The sequence below is a fragment of the Panicum virgatum genome, chromosome 6N (assembly GCF_016808335.1).
Source record: "Panicum virgatum strain AP13 chromosome 6N, P.virgatum_v5, whole genome shotgun sequence".
Classification (NCBI taxonomy): domain Eukaryota; kingdom Viridiplantae; phylum Streptophyta; class Magnoliopsida; order Poales; family Poaceae; genus Panicum; species Panicum virgatum.
The window spans coordinates 17,763,404-17,780,109 of NC_053150.1; the positions used below are offsets into that span (position 1 = coordinate 17,763,404).

The window sequence follows — 16,706 nt, forward strand, 5'->3', positions numbered from 1 at the left end:
AGATTGTTCATGCCAGTAGATTCAGACTTTCAGCTAAGAAAGCTTCCCTTTCGTGCTGGACCTACCTTCTAGAGCTAGCCAATAGAGTTTTAGTTACTAGTACAGTTATTTTGTGGCTTAACACCCAAGTATAGATAATCATGCCTTAAATCAATTGGCGTTCATTGTATCTGTCTCCTTTTAATGATTCCATGCAAGAGTCCGTACCTTTGGCAAATATTCAAATTACAGCCCACACCGATGGTACAGAGTCTTGCAGGGAGCAAAATAAACAATTTTATCTAATAATTGTGGGCTGTAATTTGAATATTTATGCAAAAATTTTATTTCTCGCAAAAATTTTCCTAGAAATCATTTAAATTATTTTTTATATTATTCTTGTTAATGGTAGCTATAAAAGGAATACTAAAATTTGGCAGCTACACGTGAAAGCCCAGAGCTCTCTGGCGTGCATTACGGCAACACAGAACCTCTGCTGGGCGCCTGGGCCTGCCCCTCGCGAGCCTCCGTAGTCCAAACAGTCACCAGGCACCAGCTCTCGATCCGACAGTGGATGATTTTCCTTTTTGGAAAAATTTCTTTCTCCAAAACTTTATACTTTTAGAAAGCTAGATCTTGTTTAATTACAAAATTCAAAATTCCAAAACTATCACATCAAAAGAGAATCTTACATACATGGAGTATTAAATCTAAACAGAATAAAAAATAAATTGCATAATTTACTTGTAAATTGCGAAGCGAATCTAGTGAGCCTAACTAGGCTATGATTAGACACTAAATTGCAATAGTAATTACTACAATACACATATGCTAATGATGGATTAATTGGTCTTAATAAATTCATCTCGTAGTTTACAGACGAGTTCTATTAGTTTTGTGATTAGTCTATGTTTAATACTTCAAATGTGTAAAGATTCTATTTCAAAGACTTTACAACTACAACTAAACAAGGCTTTAATTATTATAATATGTGTATAACTTCTTCTGTCGGTTGACATTTTTTCAAATAATTTTTCAGCACATCTTTTTACGATACTTTAACTTTTATGCATAATTTTTCCAACCAATTTTGTATAAGACATTTTTTCTAACACGACACGTACAAATTTTACACAAAACTTTGTTTAGCCTCCTTACTAAAATGATAAATTTGAACATAACTTGCACGAAAACTTCTTCACACAACTTTTTAATATATAAGTTCATCATACAGCTTGTAAAAATACAATTTGTCAAGATAACTTTTTAGCATATTTTGTATGAAATATTACTTTGTAATAAAAAAGATTGAAAAAGGAAAAAAGAAAGAGAATAAGGTAGTTCGAATACATAAGGGTACGTGGCTGAGGCCTCTCGCGAGTAGGATATATAGACTGTAAATTAGACAACTAACCTCTTATACGTACTATACATATATGCAGAGAATATGTAGTCCGATTAACGCACAAGGATGGAATTGGCTAAAAAAATAAAAACTGTTGGCAGGCCACCCACGTGAAGCCGAGTCGGGCGGTCGCCAGGACACTCGCCTGTGCAATTGGATTCTGAGATTCTCGGTGCCGGCCTGCCCCGAGCAGCCAAATCAATCATGTCATAATATCACTTTTTTCTACGGGTGTGTTTAGTTCCCACAAAATTCTCAAACTTTCCAAATTTTCCATCACATTCCCTATCACATCGAAACATTAAATATAGCAAATGACCCATGCATGGAGTATTAAATATAGTTAAATAAAAAAACTAATTGCATAGTTTTGATGTACGCTGCGAAACGAATCTTTTGAGCCTAGTTAGGTCATGGTAGGACAATATTTACCACAAACAAACGAAAAGTGATACAGTGTGCTACAGTGACTGATGTGACTTTTTCTCCCACCTTTTCCTCCTATCTAAACACAGCCTACATCTTTTCATAGCTCTGTGCACTGAGGCCCTGTATATGTCAGGCCCTACCTCATAACCCACAAAAAAACATCACATCGAATGTTTCGAAACATACATATAGTACTAAATGAAGTCTATTTACAAATTTTTTTGCATGTATGGGCTATAAATCGCGAGACGAATCTAATAAGCCTACATAACATATGATTTGCAACAATGATGTTACAGTAATCATCTGCTAATTATGGATTAATCATGGATTAATTAGCATCATTAGATTCGTCTCGCGATTTACAACCAATCTGTGTAAAAAGTTTTGTAAATAGACTTCATTTAGTACTTCAAATTAGTAAGATTCTTTCAAAAAAATTTTGCATTTCAACTAAACAGCGCCTCAATGTTTAGATACGTTCAAAAGTTTTAAATTTCAAAACTTTACAAAATTTTCCATTACATCCGTTATATTCGCTTGGCTTGTCAGCCAACCAACCAGCAGTACTGTTCTCTCATACTAAATCAGCACCAGCCACCAGCTACCAGGCAGTCAGCAGTACTGTTCTCTCATAATAAATCAGCACCAGCCATCAGCCACAATCAAGCGAACACAGCGATCGAATCTTTGAACGCATGCATGAAGTATTAAATATAGCTAAATAAAATAACTAATTATATAATTTGACTATAATTTGCGAGACGAATCTTTTAAGTCTAGTTAACTCATGGCGGAACAATAATTACCAAATACAAACAAAAATGCTATAATACTTTACACCCAAAACGCTTCGCATCTAAACAAGACCTTAGTTTGCAAAAAAAATTTGCACAGTACCCGTCACATCAAATCTTCGGATACATACATGAATCATTAAATGCAGTTGAAAAATAACTAATTACATAGTTAAAGTCTAACTGATTAGCACGAGATGAATCTTTTAAACATAATTAATTCATAATTAGACATTATTTATCAAGTAACAACGAAATATGCTACAATACCAAAACCTAAATTTTTTCACCAACTAAACACACCCTGATTTTTTAGACCAGGACCCGGGCTACAGCCCTGGTAATAATAATAATGAAGCAAATGGCCGACATGATGCTAATAAGCATGCAGAGGCCATCGGTATATTATTAATTTAATTACTGATCCTGAAGTGCTTCGTGGTGCTCAATCGAGAAGCAGCAGGCCTTGAAGGTCTCCATGGCGCGGCTGAAGAGAGACACGTGCGCTTCCACGCTCCCGTCGCCCAACGGGGACGGCGGCAGGATGTAGACGACGCCCTCCGCCGGGTAGTACCCCGGCGTGTAGAAGAACTGCCGGCCGCCGCCGAAGTCCACGTCGTAGAACGGGACCCGCAGCAGGCAGTACACCGCGACGTCGCCGCCCAGCGCCGCGGCCTCCGGGTCGGCCAGCGGCGGCACGAGCCCCTCCTCCTCCACGGCCCCGGAGCTCGCGAAGTCGATGAACGACCGGAAGTAGGCGTCGTCGACGCGGGCGGCCTCCGCGCGGACGAGCTCGGCGGCGCGGCCGAGGGGCCCCGCCAGCAGGTCCCGCGCCGTGGTGGCCGGGTGCGCCCAGAGCACGAGGTTGCCCGTGTACGCCTCCGGCACCCGCGGCATCCGCGCCCGTCCGTTCACGGCGAGGTGCAGGGCCGTGACGCGGCCGCCGCCGCCGCCGCCGCCGCCGCCGAGGCCCCGCGCCCTGGTCACGCACCGCCAGAGGTGCGCCGCCAGGCACTGCGCCGTGCTGTAGGGTCGGGGCGCGCCAGCGGACGCCCGGGACTTGAGCTCGGAGATGAACTCGCGGCTGAAGCGCACGTGCCGGACCAACACCTCGTCGCCGGCGCCGCTGTCGATGCTTCTGCGCGCGTCGTCGTCTTTCCTCTCGCGTGGCTTCTTGAACTCGGCGCCGCGGTGCTGGAACTCGACCCGCGGCGGGTCGCGGGGCACGAAGAAGGACGTCCGATCATGCACCGGGACGGGGTCGATGGCGACGCCGCGGGTGGCCTGGCCCCACGCGACCAGGAACCGGCTGATGGCGAAGCCGTCGCCGACGGCGTGGTGCATGGCGTGGCCCACGACGAGGGAGCCGCACGCGAACCTCGTCACCTGGACCAGCATCAGCTCCCCGGCGCCGTCGTCGTCGCCGCCGCCGCCGGCGCTCGGGTGGAGGCGCCGGACCTCGGGCGTGGGCTGCAGCAGCGGCATGACGCTCGCGAGCGTGGTGCCGTCGGCCGCCGCCGCCTCCACGAACTGGACGCCCGCGTCGTTGAGCAGGATGCCGCGGCGGCCGGTGGCGGGGTCCGCGCGCAGCCGGCCGGCCCACTCGCGGTACTCGGCCAGCGCCCGGGCGAGCCCCGCCTCGAGGGCGGCGGTGGGCGGGGACGGCGGGTGGAAGGCGTGGACGCCGAACATGTAGTCGTCGAAGCTGATGAGGTCGAACACGGTGAGCGGGACGAAGGCGGTGGCCGGAGTGTCGCCGCCGCCGTAGTCGGGTTTAACGGCCTTGGACGACTGCACGGTGATCTTCGTCATGTGGAAAATGTAAGTCGCCGATGCAAAGCTGGAAGTACAAATAAACTTGCTCGATCGTATCATCCTTATATAGTAGCTCCGGTCATCTAAACACGGCGGCCGTCCAAAACAACTGCATGTAAGGCCGGTCATTGGAAGTGTCATCGACACTATTACCAAGACTGCAACGTGAGATTGACATTGCCATGACACCACAGTTTCATGGACAGATTATAGCATTAAATTGGTGAATGGTGGTGTGAACGTGTGATCAAATATGCCATGTGAACCATGTAACCATTTGTGAAACAACATGCTAGGATATGATTCATTTAACTTTAATGTCCGTACAATTTTAAAATAAAGTCACATATAAATATATATGGAAATGATTACATATAATATATTTCAATCTCTAGATATGTTTCGACGAAGCCCGTTCTTGTTCCAAATGTGCTCCACCAAGTCCCTTTTAAGTTGTAAATGAGCCGAACGATCTCAAATTTTATCATCTTTGTCTAGAACTCTCTGAAATGGAACGTAATCGTCCGGGGAGAATTCTGGTTCATCAACAATCACTGTACTAGGAGTCTCATTCAAATCAAGGTTTTCTTCAATGCCTTCTTCTTTTTCGTCTTCAACTATCATATTGTGAAGTACGATGCAAGCTAGCACAACTCTCTCAAGTTGACCACGGTCGTACAAGCGAGCTGGTCGTTTCAAAATGCACCATCGACGGCGTAGTACTCCGAATGCCCGTTCAATATCTTTTCTCTTGGCTTCTTGTTCCTGTGCAAACAACTTGTCCTTGTCGGAAATGGGCATGGATATCGACTTCACAAATACAACCCATTCCAGATATATCCCATCCGCAAGATAGTAACCTGTGTTGTATTGCTTCCCGTTAACCATATATTGGACTCTAGGAGCTTGGCCCTATAATTCTTCAAGGAATATAGTAGATTGGTTCAGAACATTGATATCATTGTTAGAGCCGGCAACTCCAAAGAATACATGCCATATCCATAGATCATGAGATGCCACGGCCTCGAGAATTATCGTTGGAACTTTTTTATCACCCCGAGTAAATTGGCCTTTCCATGCAGTAGGACACATTTCCCAGTGCCAATGCATGCAGTCAATACTACCAAACATACTAGGAAAACCTGGCTTCTCACCAATTTTGAGAAGACGCTCAGCATCTTGTACAGTAGGGCGCCTCAAATATCTTCCACCAAAGACAGCTATAACACCTTCAACAAAATTCTTCATCGCCTCCATTGAAGTTGTCTCACCAATCTTCAGAGACTCATCTAGATGATCCGCCGCACTGCCATTAGCCAACTGACGAATAGCCGCAGTACACTTTTGTAGTGGTGTAAGGCCTTGTCGATTCAAAGCATCCACTCTTGTGGTGAAATACTCGGACCACTGGCCTAAGGCTTCGACGATTCGCAGGAACAACGGCCTAGTATATAGGCCGTGTTTGGTAAATTTCGCGCACGTTTTTCGAGAAGAGAATCTCACATGCATGGAATACTAAATGAAGTCTATTTGCAAAACCTTTTCAGAGACGGGTGTAACTTTTCGAGATGAATCTAATGACGGTAATTAATTGATGATTTGCTACATTGATGCTACAGTAACCATCCTCTAATCACGCGGTCAAAGGCCTCGTTAGATTCGTCTCGCGATTTACACGGGGGTTGTGGAGGTGGTTTTGTAATTAGACTTCATTTGATACTCTAAATTAGTGATCAAAGGTGAAAAAAATTTTCATGCTTTTGTAACCAAACACGGCCATATATGGTGTGAAGCGTCAGTTCAAATGGCCGGCATGAGGTTCGAGGCCACGGAGGGCGCAGCGGCCGAGGAGGGTAGAGGGACATGGTGGGCTCGGTGACCGGCATCCCAGCAGGGCCCACTGCTACAAAAATCCTAACTGAGACTGGCAAAAACGATTAAATGATGTAGTTTTCGTAAACATCTCGAATGAAAGGTCACGGTAAATAATCTATTTTCTGAAGCGGTTTGCTGCCCGCCTCGATTATTCAAATAAAAAATAAAAAAAAAGTCTGTCAATGAGCCCGCTGAGCCCATCCACGGGCCTGCCAAGCCCATCCACGGGTTTAGAGTTGTTGCACCCGCCACCCCCTCCGCCGCACCGATCCAGTCCTGCCGCCCGCCGCGTCCTGCGACCTGCCACCAAGGACCGCCGCGCCGCTCGAAGTTAACCAAGGAAGGGGAGGGGTGTGCCGTGAGGGAGAGAAACAAGAGTGAGACCCATGACAGAAAGAGAGAAACCCTAACTCAGCCATATATATGGAAGCCTGTTAACGGCCTTCTAGGCCTGTTTGGATCTCGGTATTTTTTTAGACGGGCTTTATAGTGTTCCCGCATCGGTTAATCAATTAACCAAAGCGTTTGATTTAGAACTGTCTCAATTAATCTATATTAACCGAGCCAAATGTTTTAAGGGTCACCGTCTCTATTAATTTGTTTTACGAGGCGACTTTTTTACTATCTCCATTAATAAAAAGGATCTGTCTCCTTGTAAGTTGACTTACATTTAGCTATGTGTAAGTCACTATCTTTTTTACGAGTGACTTATTTTTTGCTTATGTGTAAGTCATTATCCTGAACCATTGGATGTCATCCAAGGATCCATAGACCACTAAAAGTAAATTCGAAATTGGGTTCCTGTAAAGCACCATTTGAACTGTTGGATTGGTGACTGAAAGCTGACTTCCTGTAAGTCCCCGTTTGAACTATTGGATTGAAATCCAACAGTCTAGATTAATTTTTTAGTGATCCTACACAAACAGTTTCATGATGTGTATATATGGCAGCCTGGCCCGCTATATACCCTGTAAGTGTGCCCAGGTCATCTGACCGATCAGTATGTTGACAGACCTGTTATGATATTTTGAGCTATATAGAACATTGAGCCCAATAGACCTAGACTCATTGTACCAGTTATCTTTCAATTTTCACAAGGATTTCACATTACTTAGAAAAAATAAAAACAACAGTAGCACACCGTCTATCCAAAATTTACATACTTAAAAATTGAAAAATGATAGTAGCACACTATCTGTCCAAAATTTACAAGTATTTGGCATTCAAAATTTGAATAAATAAATAAATAAATTGGAAATATTACAACATTGCTATGGACTAGTTTCACACACTAAAGTTGTGATCGATTCTAGACCTGCTAACAACATTTAGGGAGGCATGTCAATCTAAAGTAGAATTAATATAACACAATGCCTTCTATGGTGATTGACTGGCAAGTCAACTAAGCTTCTAACATTAGAAATGTCTGATTCAGAATCGTATTGCTAGTTGAAACATGATGACACATGAGTGACTTATCATAACATATTGAACACCTTTGCATAGAAATAGAAGTATACACATCTGGGTCATAAGATTGTGTTTTCTTTCAATACACGGCAAGATACACAAGAATACTAGTTAACTTAGCACAGGTACTTACATATGAGAAATTGCACAGCATGGTATAATAATATAATCTTGTTAGAGCACTAGCTTGGATATGTATATTCTGTATCAGGAAGCCAACTTTGTGGAATGCTTCAATGACTGAATAAGATGTACTTCCAGTGACTTTTCAAACCCAATCTCTTCCAGTGACTTTTCAAACCCAATCTCAAGTCTGAACATACAAATGGAGAGGGAACCAAGCCACAAGATATTAAGAGAAATCAATGTATTCTAAAGAGAACAATCAGATTACTCTGCACTAGAGTAGAGAAACATCAATATATCAGCACTGCAGTCATGATGGCGCAATACCAAGTCATGCATGTTTACACAAAATTCAGTATGCAAATAAGTATTGGAGATAGCAAATAGTACAGAACTGGAAGCTTACCTTTGAGAAATAACAAACTTGATTTGTCAAAATCAATGACAAAGAAGCCCACCAGTGGAAGCATACTGAATCACCATGCCCTTACACCACTAGGACATAAACACCGAAATTTCTGTGACTGAAAGGTTCTCAATAGTTCCTCATATGGCTCTTACAAAAATCTAGTAAAGTGATGCACTTTAGCATATTTACACTAACAAACAAAAGAAATTACAATACTAGATAATCATATAATTGTAGTATAAGTTATCTATTATTCTATAACAAAACTGAAATTAAAAGTAGCGTTCCTAACATTAATATATTACTTTCAAGATTGATGGGTTTTAGAATAGAAATTGGAGTGCAGAAGAAATATGCTCAACAAAGTAGGTTCAGAATAGTCTCACTTTACAGATTGCAGGAACATGGTGAGAGTGAGAGCCTTTAATTAACATAAATGCATATAAACAACCAAACAGTATAGCCTGCCTCAGGCCTATCAGATATGGTACATATTTAAGGAGTTGGAGGAAACTTAACAGACATGTTTTTCTTTGCCTGCTATACAATTTTTGCCTAAATTCAATTAAACAATAATGGCCAAGTGTAAAACTTATATCTAATTTTGACCTATAAAACAGCACTATTGCTCACTAAGGATCAGCATTTGCACTTCACAAAATAATCGACTATGCTATGTCTAAACAACCGGGAATGACAAATCACAACTCTAATCAAAATTACTAGCTTAATTATACAGTTTTTGCATGTTCTAGATTTTTTTTCATTGCAAAAATTAATATCACTAAACTAGGAAAACAGTAAGAAATCAGATATGGAGACAGATCGATGCAGCACACTGATGGGTAACTGATAGGGATAGTCACCAAGGATGTGCACAACCCTAGCAGGACACATGCAAGTGCAAATTACTACTAGATTGATCTCAAATCCAACACAAATAAATAACATATCAATTCACGGACATATAGACATATGTTGCACACTGATCGGTAATAACATATGGAAGTTATTGTATGCATTTGTGTCTAGAAATCATTCCCAATTCAAAATTTGAAGAAGAAAAATCAAGTTCCGAGTCACTATCTGTCTATTGCTTAGACTCAATTATAAGAAGCAATGGGCCGACCTACTTTATGAAACAATTATAAGAAGCAATGCAGGTTAAGGATTCAGATTTTTCTAATTTTCTAATGCTTGGAGCCAATCTGATGCTGGTTCCAAGAGATACCCTACATGCACACAATGTGCATTCTGAAGCATATGCAAAAGGTCCAAAAAAATACAAACAAAAAATTACAAGGAGGGTGTAATTCTCACTTGACACACTGCCTTCTCACTTGTAAAGCATGCACTGTCATTTTTTACAGTTAAAAATGAGAAAATTACAATAATAAATGAGGGTGTAATTCTAGAATAAGTGTACTCATAGATTTCTTGTCATTGGTCAGGAGTGATAATTAACAAAAAAAATGACCAATCAGCAACCACATATAAGAATACATATAAGAATGCATGTAAAGAAAATCCTAGTACCGAGAACTTGACTCCACATAACACTAGATTCACATACTTAGGGGAGGCAATTTAGCCATCCCTATCAAGCAATATTTCCCTTCGAAATGTAGGCATTAAAGACTATCCAAAGTTTAAGAAGATGAACACAACCTATAAAGTTATTCTTATTATGTTGTTTTGTGATGTAGTGTTTACCCAGAACAAAGGAACTCCAAAACACATTTGAGCTTCGACAGTTGTTCTTGTTGCACACCAAGAAACCTTACAAAATGGAATTTCTTATCCCTAAACCGAGCTTTGGAGGTTTACATTTGGATCAGGGTGGTCACCATTCAAAACATGTTGATCAGAGTCTTTAAAATAGGCAGGTTGCAGTACCTGCAGCACACCAGAGGTGCAATCTCTATAACATCAGCAGTTGAAACTACTGGAAATCAATTCAAAATGAATACAGGGCTATGGAGATTTAGTTGACAACACTTTCATGGCAAAGTCTGTGTCTAACTCAAATTCAGAAAGGATTGCCCTATTTTCTACATTGTTGAAACTACATGAAATCAATTCAAAATGAATATAGGTCTATGGAGGTAGAGGTGGCAACACTTTCATCGCAAAGTCTGTTGAACTAACTTAAACATTCTACAGTAACGATGTCCAGTATTTATTGCATGATATCAACAGATGATTAGTGCTTAGTGCCTAGCAGCAGGGTATTATTGTGGTCAATTTAGTACGCAAAAAAAATGTCTAGTCTAATTTTGTAGATAAGACAAGCTAAGAAACAGGTTAATTGCACTCTCCAAGGTTTAGTGGTGTCAAATTCTGAGTGTTAACAAGTAGAAAAGTGGCTAGGAGGCTAGGAGGATGCCATTAGTCATTTTACTAAGGGTGTAATTTTCCCTATGACACTTACAAACAAGACATTTAGTTGAAAATCAAAGTTACTTTCATCAAATTAGCACTCAGTGAAACTTTTATGAAAAAGTTAGGAACGTGAAATTCTTTTAATTTAGAGAAGAGCGAAGACATATATTAATTTAGAGAAGATCGAAGACATATATTACACAAATAAACAGATGAACAGTTCAACAAGAAACTCTGGATTTTTATGACCCCAATTAAAGACTTATGCAACTCACAACGACTCATAGAAAACTAGACCTACTGCTAACAGTTTTTAGTTAAGGTTTTGTAACTTTAACAACATACTAAAATGCTAATTCAAATCTTTGCAGGAAAGGAATTATTCACCAGAGTTCTCCCTCTATCAACTCATCAACTCTGGTGATGCAATTCCATAAAGTAACATATTAGTTATGACACATCCACGTTCAGAAAACATGTGCAGCCACAAGAGTAGAAAAAAGGAATCTGCCACATACCTCGCAATCGAACCACAAATCAGTACGCACAAAGGGGCAACCTCAAAAGCAAATCATGAATGCAACTTTAACAAACCTGACTGCAGGCGCAAAAAAAATATCAAGGTAGGTGAAGCAATAGTGCTTGAATTGTTGAAGACAAAAAACACAGGTATAGCATACATAAGAGTTAGTATTATGGTTCAGGATCAGTACACACCAAGCTAGCACTGTAAAAATAGAGAAGAAAAAGAAATCCTTCTAAAAAAAGCTTGAGCCTCTACCTTCTCACATGTATAGCATACAATATGCCGTATTTTACAGCTAAAACTAGGAAATTATAGTATTAAATGAGGGTCAGGGTGTAATTCTATAATAAGTTACTAGTAGTTTTCTAGCCATTGATCAGGAGTGCTAATTAAACAAAATAAGTAAACAATCAACAATCACAATTAACAAATACTGTATATAAGACTATACTACTAATGAACAAAAACAAGGGCTAATATATCAAACTAATAATCCATTAGCCTCTAAAAAATGCTTCTATGGTAACCAAAACAAAAATGCAAAACTCTAAAACTAAAGTATGTGCAGGCAAAACTCTAAACCCAAAGTATGTCCAGGTAACATTAAAAAGCATACTAAATTCTTTGATGAATATTTGCAGCGAAGGAGAAGTTCTTCACCTGATTTCTCCCTCCCTCAACTCATCAACTCCACTCCTGCAATCCTAGAAAGTAACACATCAGGGAGAAACTAAAATACTTGCGTATATTTGGCATAGAAAATCCTAGTGAAGTATTGCTGACTAGTATGTTTTATAGTAACAAACTACAAAATTACAACACTAAATGAGGATGTAATTTTAGCATAACAATCCTAAAATTTCAGGAAATATTTTCATATTTACTTGATTGCTCATATCGAGACTGGAGATCAAAGTTTAAATGAAAGAAGTTTTCAATCGGGAATGAGTAAACCAAATAACCAATAAAAGGGATATGACAAGTAGGAAGAAAAACATTCAGTCAGAGAGTAGCATATATAAGAAGACTTTATATGAACCATTGGATAACTATATATTGCAAAATAGAGTAAATGATCCACTGGATGTAATGACAATTTGAGAAGGAAGTGAGGTTGCAAGCAATCTTTATATATCACAGCAATCCAAGTCTAGTTAAACATTGTTGTATTTGTTAACATTAAGCCCCACTCGCAGTCGAAAAGCAAAGTATGGAAAAAATATATAGATTACAACTGACCAAATTAAATGAAACATTTCAGATCAGAGTGCAGACAATCCAAGTGAAAGATGGAGCATCACAAACATAGATGGCAAATAAAAAAAACTAGATATAGTAGTTCCTTAGCTTATAAACTACTAGACCAACAATCAAATACATGTTAGCTTGCAGGCTGGTGGATGAAACAAATGTCTAGATGAAAATGAATTGCTTAGTCTAGATAAGTGGCAGACCTTGAAGTCATCCAGAGGGGGCTAATCTAAGAGATATAGCCTGCTAATTAGCATATATATAAAAAATCTAGCTGCAGAAAGGGACACTCTCCGGTGGAAAAATAGCAACAATAATAGATATGCAATAAGTTTTGCAAAAAAGCTCTTTTACTTACACAAAAAATTGTGAGAAACAATAAAACAAGAGACATCAAGTGTATTTTTAAGAAGTTTGATAGCTGAACAAAAGAAAACATCAAATTCTATGGTCTATTTGACAATATTTCTCATAGATAACAGTTTTCAGTTGAATAAGAGTAGGTAGCTTACACGCAGCTTGCAGCTTGGCAAAATATCAAATTCCACTGGACAGATTAAATACAACATTTCAGATATTTCATGCCAATGCAAGTAGGGGTAGGAGATAAACAGATGGCAAACATACTTCACCTGGTACTTCCTCTAACCCAAAACTGTAAGACTGCAGATAAAACTCTGACCTTGATAACTTAGTCTAAAAGGGCAGCCCGGTGCACGTAGTTCCCGCTTGTGCAGGGTCTGGGAAGGGTAGCTTCTAGTCTAAAAGGGCAGCCCGGTGCACGTAGTTCCCGCTTGCGTAGGGTCCGGGAAGGGTCCGACCACTTTGGGTCTTTTGTACGCAGTCATTCTCTGCATTTCTGCAAGAGGCTGTTTTCAAGACTCGAGCCTGTGACCTCATGGTCACAAGGTAACAGCTTTACCGCTGCGCCAAGGCTCCCTTTCTGATAAATTCTAATCTAATGAAAATAAAAAGGCTAATAAAACTACAACCTTGACAACATCTATCAGACTGCAGATATTTGAGGCCAATGATGGTTCATTACAAGCAGAGGTGATAAGGTGGCTAAAATATAAATTGAAACTGGACAAATTAAATACAACATTTAAGATCAGTTAGTGCATCACAAGCACTGGTTTAGGGTTTCTGGTGTTCAGGATTCAAAATCACATATAAGCCTAACCAAAATTGCAATGAGAGGTGCACACCTTGCAAACAGATCCATGCACATCCTGAACATAAGTAAAAGAGTATTTAAATGCACATAGAAATATGTTTATGCTCACGGTGATGCCTTTCTAAAGGCATAGAAAACAAGACAAACAACACACGAAAGTGTGTTAACAGTAAAAAAACAATTTTGAAGTAAGCGTCCAGGAACAAGGTTGCTTTCATTCAGTTATCTTTCAAAGTATCAGAATCAACATTAAATGTCGATCCAAAATAAGGATTGCAGCATACCAATGAGTCTTTCAACACACAGCAGCATAACCTAAGAAACAACAGCATAACTTGATTTTCCTAAAGCAAACATACATAAGTATTGCCACGTTATAACCATGATGGTTTAACAGATAGAATGATTTTTTCAACACATAAACATCCACATAAAAAAGAACAGATTAGATTATGACTTTTTTCAGGTAATCAAACAAGAAATATAATGTTCCAACATACTACACAAGACTTCAAGATAATTAACATGGTGACTATATCGAGTTAAATCAAGATGCAACCAGAGACTAGTATGATATGTACAACTTAAAAAAATGAAAGTGAAATTTCATCAGGTCAAAAGACTACAGCCATATACAACATATTTTATGAATGATGCTCTTAAGATATTTCACAAAGATATGTCCCACATATCACAACTACAGAGACGTGCATGAAAAAGAGTTTTTCTTTGCCTACTATACTATTTTACCTAATAAATAAATGATGATGCTTAAGTATGAAATTTATATCTAGTTTTCACCTAGAAAAAAACCATTGCACACCGAGGATCAACATATGAACTTCACAAAATAATCAACCATGCTGTCGATCACAAAACGACATGGAATTACATATCACAACACTAATGAATGTTGTTACTCTGCTAGTTTAATCATACAATTACTGCGGGTTTTGGAAAAATTTTAACAAAAAAAATTGGCACCACTAAACTAGCAAAAGAAATGAGAAATGGAGACATATTGTTGCTGGACACTGATGGCCAACTCAATGCATGTCATAGTTGTTATGCAGAGTCAGTAAGGATAAGCAAACAAACCCTAGCAGCACACATGCAAGTGCAACTCACTTGTACATCTCATATCTAACACAAATAGACAACAAATCTACTACTGCAAAGATCAAATTACCAAAAATAAGGGGGCAACTGATACAACCATAGGACTTATACTCGTCAAATAACATGGGGAATAATGGACAGACACAGGGGAAGAGAATCCCCAACATCTGAAACCTGACTTCTGGAGATTAATTGCCATCAAGGTCCATGACACAGCAGCCTAGGTCTCCGATTCACACCCCACTCGTCGATCTCAGTTCAACAACTACTAAGACCCTGAACCTAGAACCCTAACCAATAGATAATCCTCAAATCAAAGCCCCATACATCTCAATTCAACAACTTCAAGACCCAATCGAACAACTACAATCTCGATTCGAATCCTAACAAATCCCAGCCCATCAGTCTAACTGCTCCTCGCGAGAGAGGAACAAGAGAACAGGGGAGACAAAGAAGAAGTTGACGAGAAAGCGTACTCGTGACCGATGGAGTTGACGCCCCACCATGCTCCGGCTACCGATGTCCTGCGATCCCCCCCCCCCACACACACACACTCCAAGAGCTCGACCTCGAACACATCTCTAGGCCCAACGCCGACGGCGGCGAGGAGGCCCGAGTTCGGCCGAGGTGGGGACAGAACAGGCTGAGACGGCCATGAGGAGCTGCTAGTGGAGGGACCGCACAGGGGCATCACACGTCGCGGCGCCGGACTGTAGAGGATCTGAATCCCACACGGGGCGGCGGGTGGGTTCTCGGCGAGGGCGCATGGAGGCGATTGGGCATGGAGAGGAACGGTAGGAGGAGAGAGAGGATCGACACACTGGTTGAATGGACAATAAGCAAACAGATACCTAGCCCACTCAGCGTACATCATAGTTCACATACAACAATTGACACTGATAGAGAAAACCACTGACTGGTTGCCCACAGGTCGGACGCTCTAACGATCGACTTACACAAACACAGAAAATAAGTCGCCTTACATCTTGCAAATCTGTAATAAAAAATGACTGGAGTCGAAATTTCTGCCCGTCTTAAAGGTTTTTGAAAAAATCGAGGTAAATTATTTTTTGTTGTAGCGGCCTCGACGGTGATTGGACCAGTCCCTCCCCTCCGGGGTCCTCGCTGGTGTCGGAAGTGGAGTGGTCGGGTCCTCTCCTGGTGGTTGGAGTTTCTATGTGTTCTCTGGCGGCGGCGATGGTTCCACAGTGGAGTCGTCGTCAAGCTTCACGGGAGCTTCACAGGAGCCATGAGGTAGAGGGTGAGGGAGAGACTGGTGTGATTACTACACCTTTTGGAAAGTTCTTTATTTTTTTACCTAGTCTGTTGCCTCTTCATTTAGTTAGATTTTTTACCTAATCTGTTGGATATTAGTGGTTAATAGCTAGCGGTTGGTGATAAGAACAATCCGTAGCGGTTAATAGCCATGATACTATAACGTTTTTAGTGATTTTTATTTGTAGGCACGTGCAAGTTGAAACCGAAAAAAAAATAACCACGACTCCACGAGTAGGAGCTCACTCATTGTCATGTCCTACTAAGATGTTTTTATGGAAGAAGAGCGCGTGACAATCGGATAACATCGCACAAAACATGCACGGCTTTTTTTTTTGCCAGTCTCATCGATGGCTGATGCCTGATGGTACCTTCACTGCAATCCCATACTGGCCACCTCCCCCTACCGATCTATCCCACCCTCAACTATCCCGGTCCCAATGCTGACATTATTGGCGGTCCTTCGGTACTCTTACACCAGCGTTTTATGTTACAATATGAGAAGAAAATAATTTAATTTTTTCAATATGACCTATTTTGGTACAACTAAGTACTCCCTCCGTTCCAAATTATAAATCATTCTAAAAATTTTGGAGAGTCAATTTTTTTCAAGTTTGACCAAATTTATATAACAAAGTAATAATATTTATGATACCAATTAAGAAACCATT

At 40.6% G+C, this 16,706-nt stretch overlaps 1 protein-coding gene and 1 long non-coding RNA gene across 2 annotated transcripts; both read right to left on the reverse strand.

Moving 5' to 3' along the window:
* Positions 1-2,873: 2,873 nt before the first annotated feature.
* On the reverse strand, positions 2,874-4,437 carry LOC120679568 (agmatine coumaroyltransferase-2-like). The gene has a single exon (XM_039961177.1). The coding sequence runs from the start codon at positions 4,420-4,422 to the stop codon at positions 3,028-3,030; it is 1,395 nt and encodes a 464-aa protein (XP_039817111.1). The 5' UTR covers positions 4,423-4,437; the 3' UTR covers positions 2,874-3,027.
* Positions 4,438-7,775: 3,338 nt separating this feature from the next.
* On the reverse strand, positions 7,776-15,571 carry LOC120680231. The gene is made up of 2 exons (XR_005677555.1): positions 11,874-15,571; positions 7,776-11,285 (listed from the first exon to the last, which is right to left on the reverse strand). It is a non-coding gene; the product is annotated as an uncharacterized LOC120680231 (long non-coding RNA).
* Positions 15,572-16,706: the final 1,135 nt, after the last annotated feature.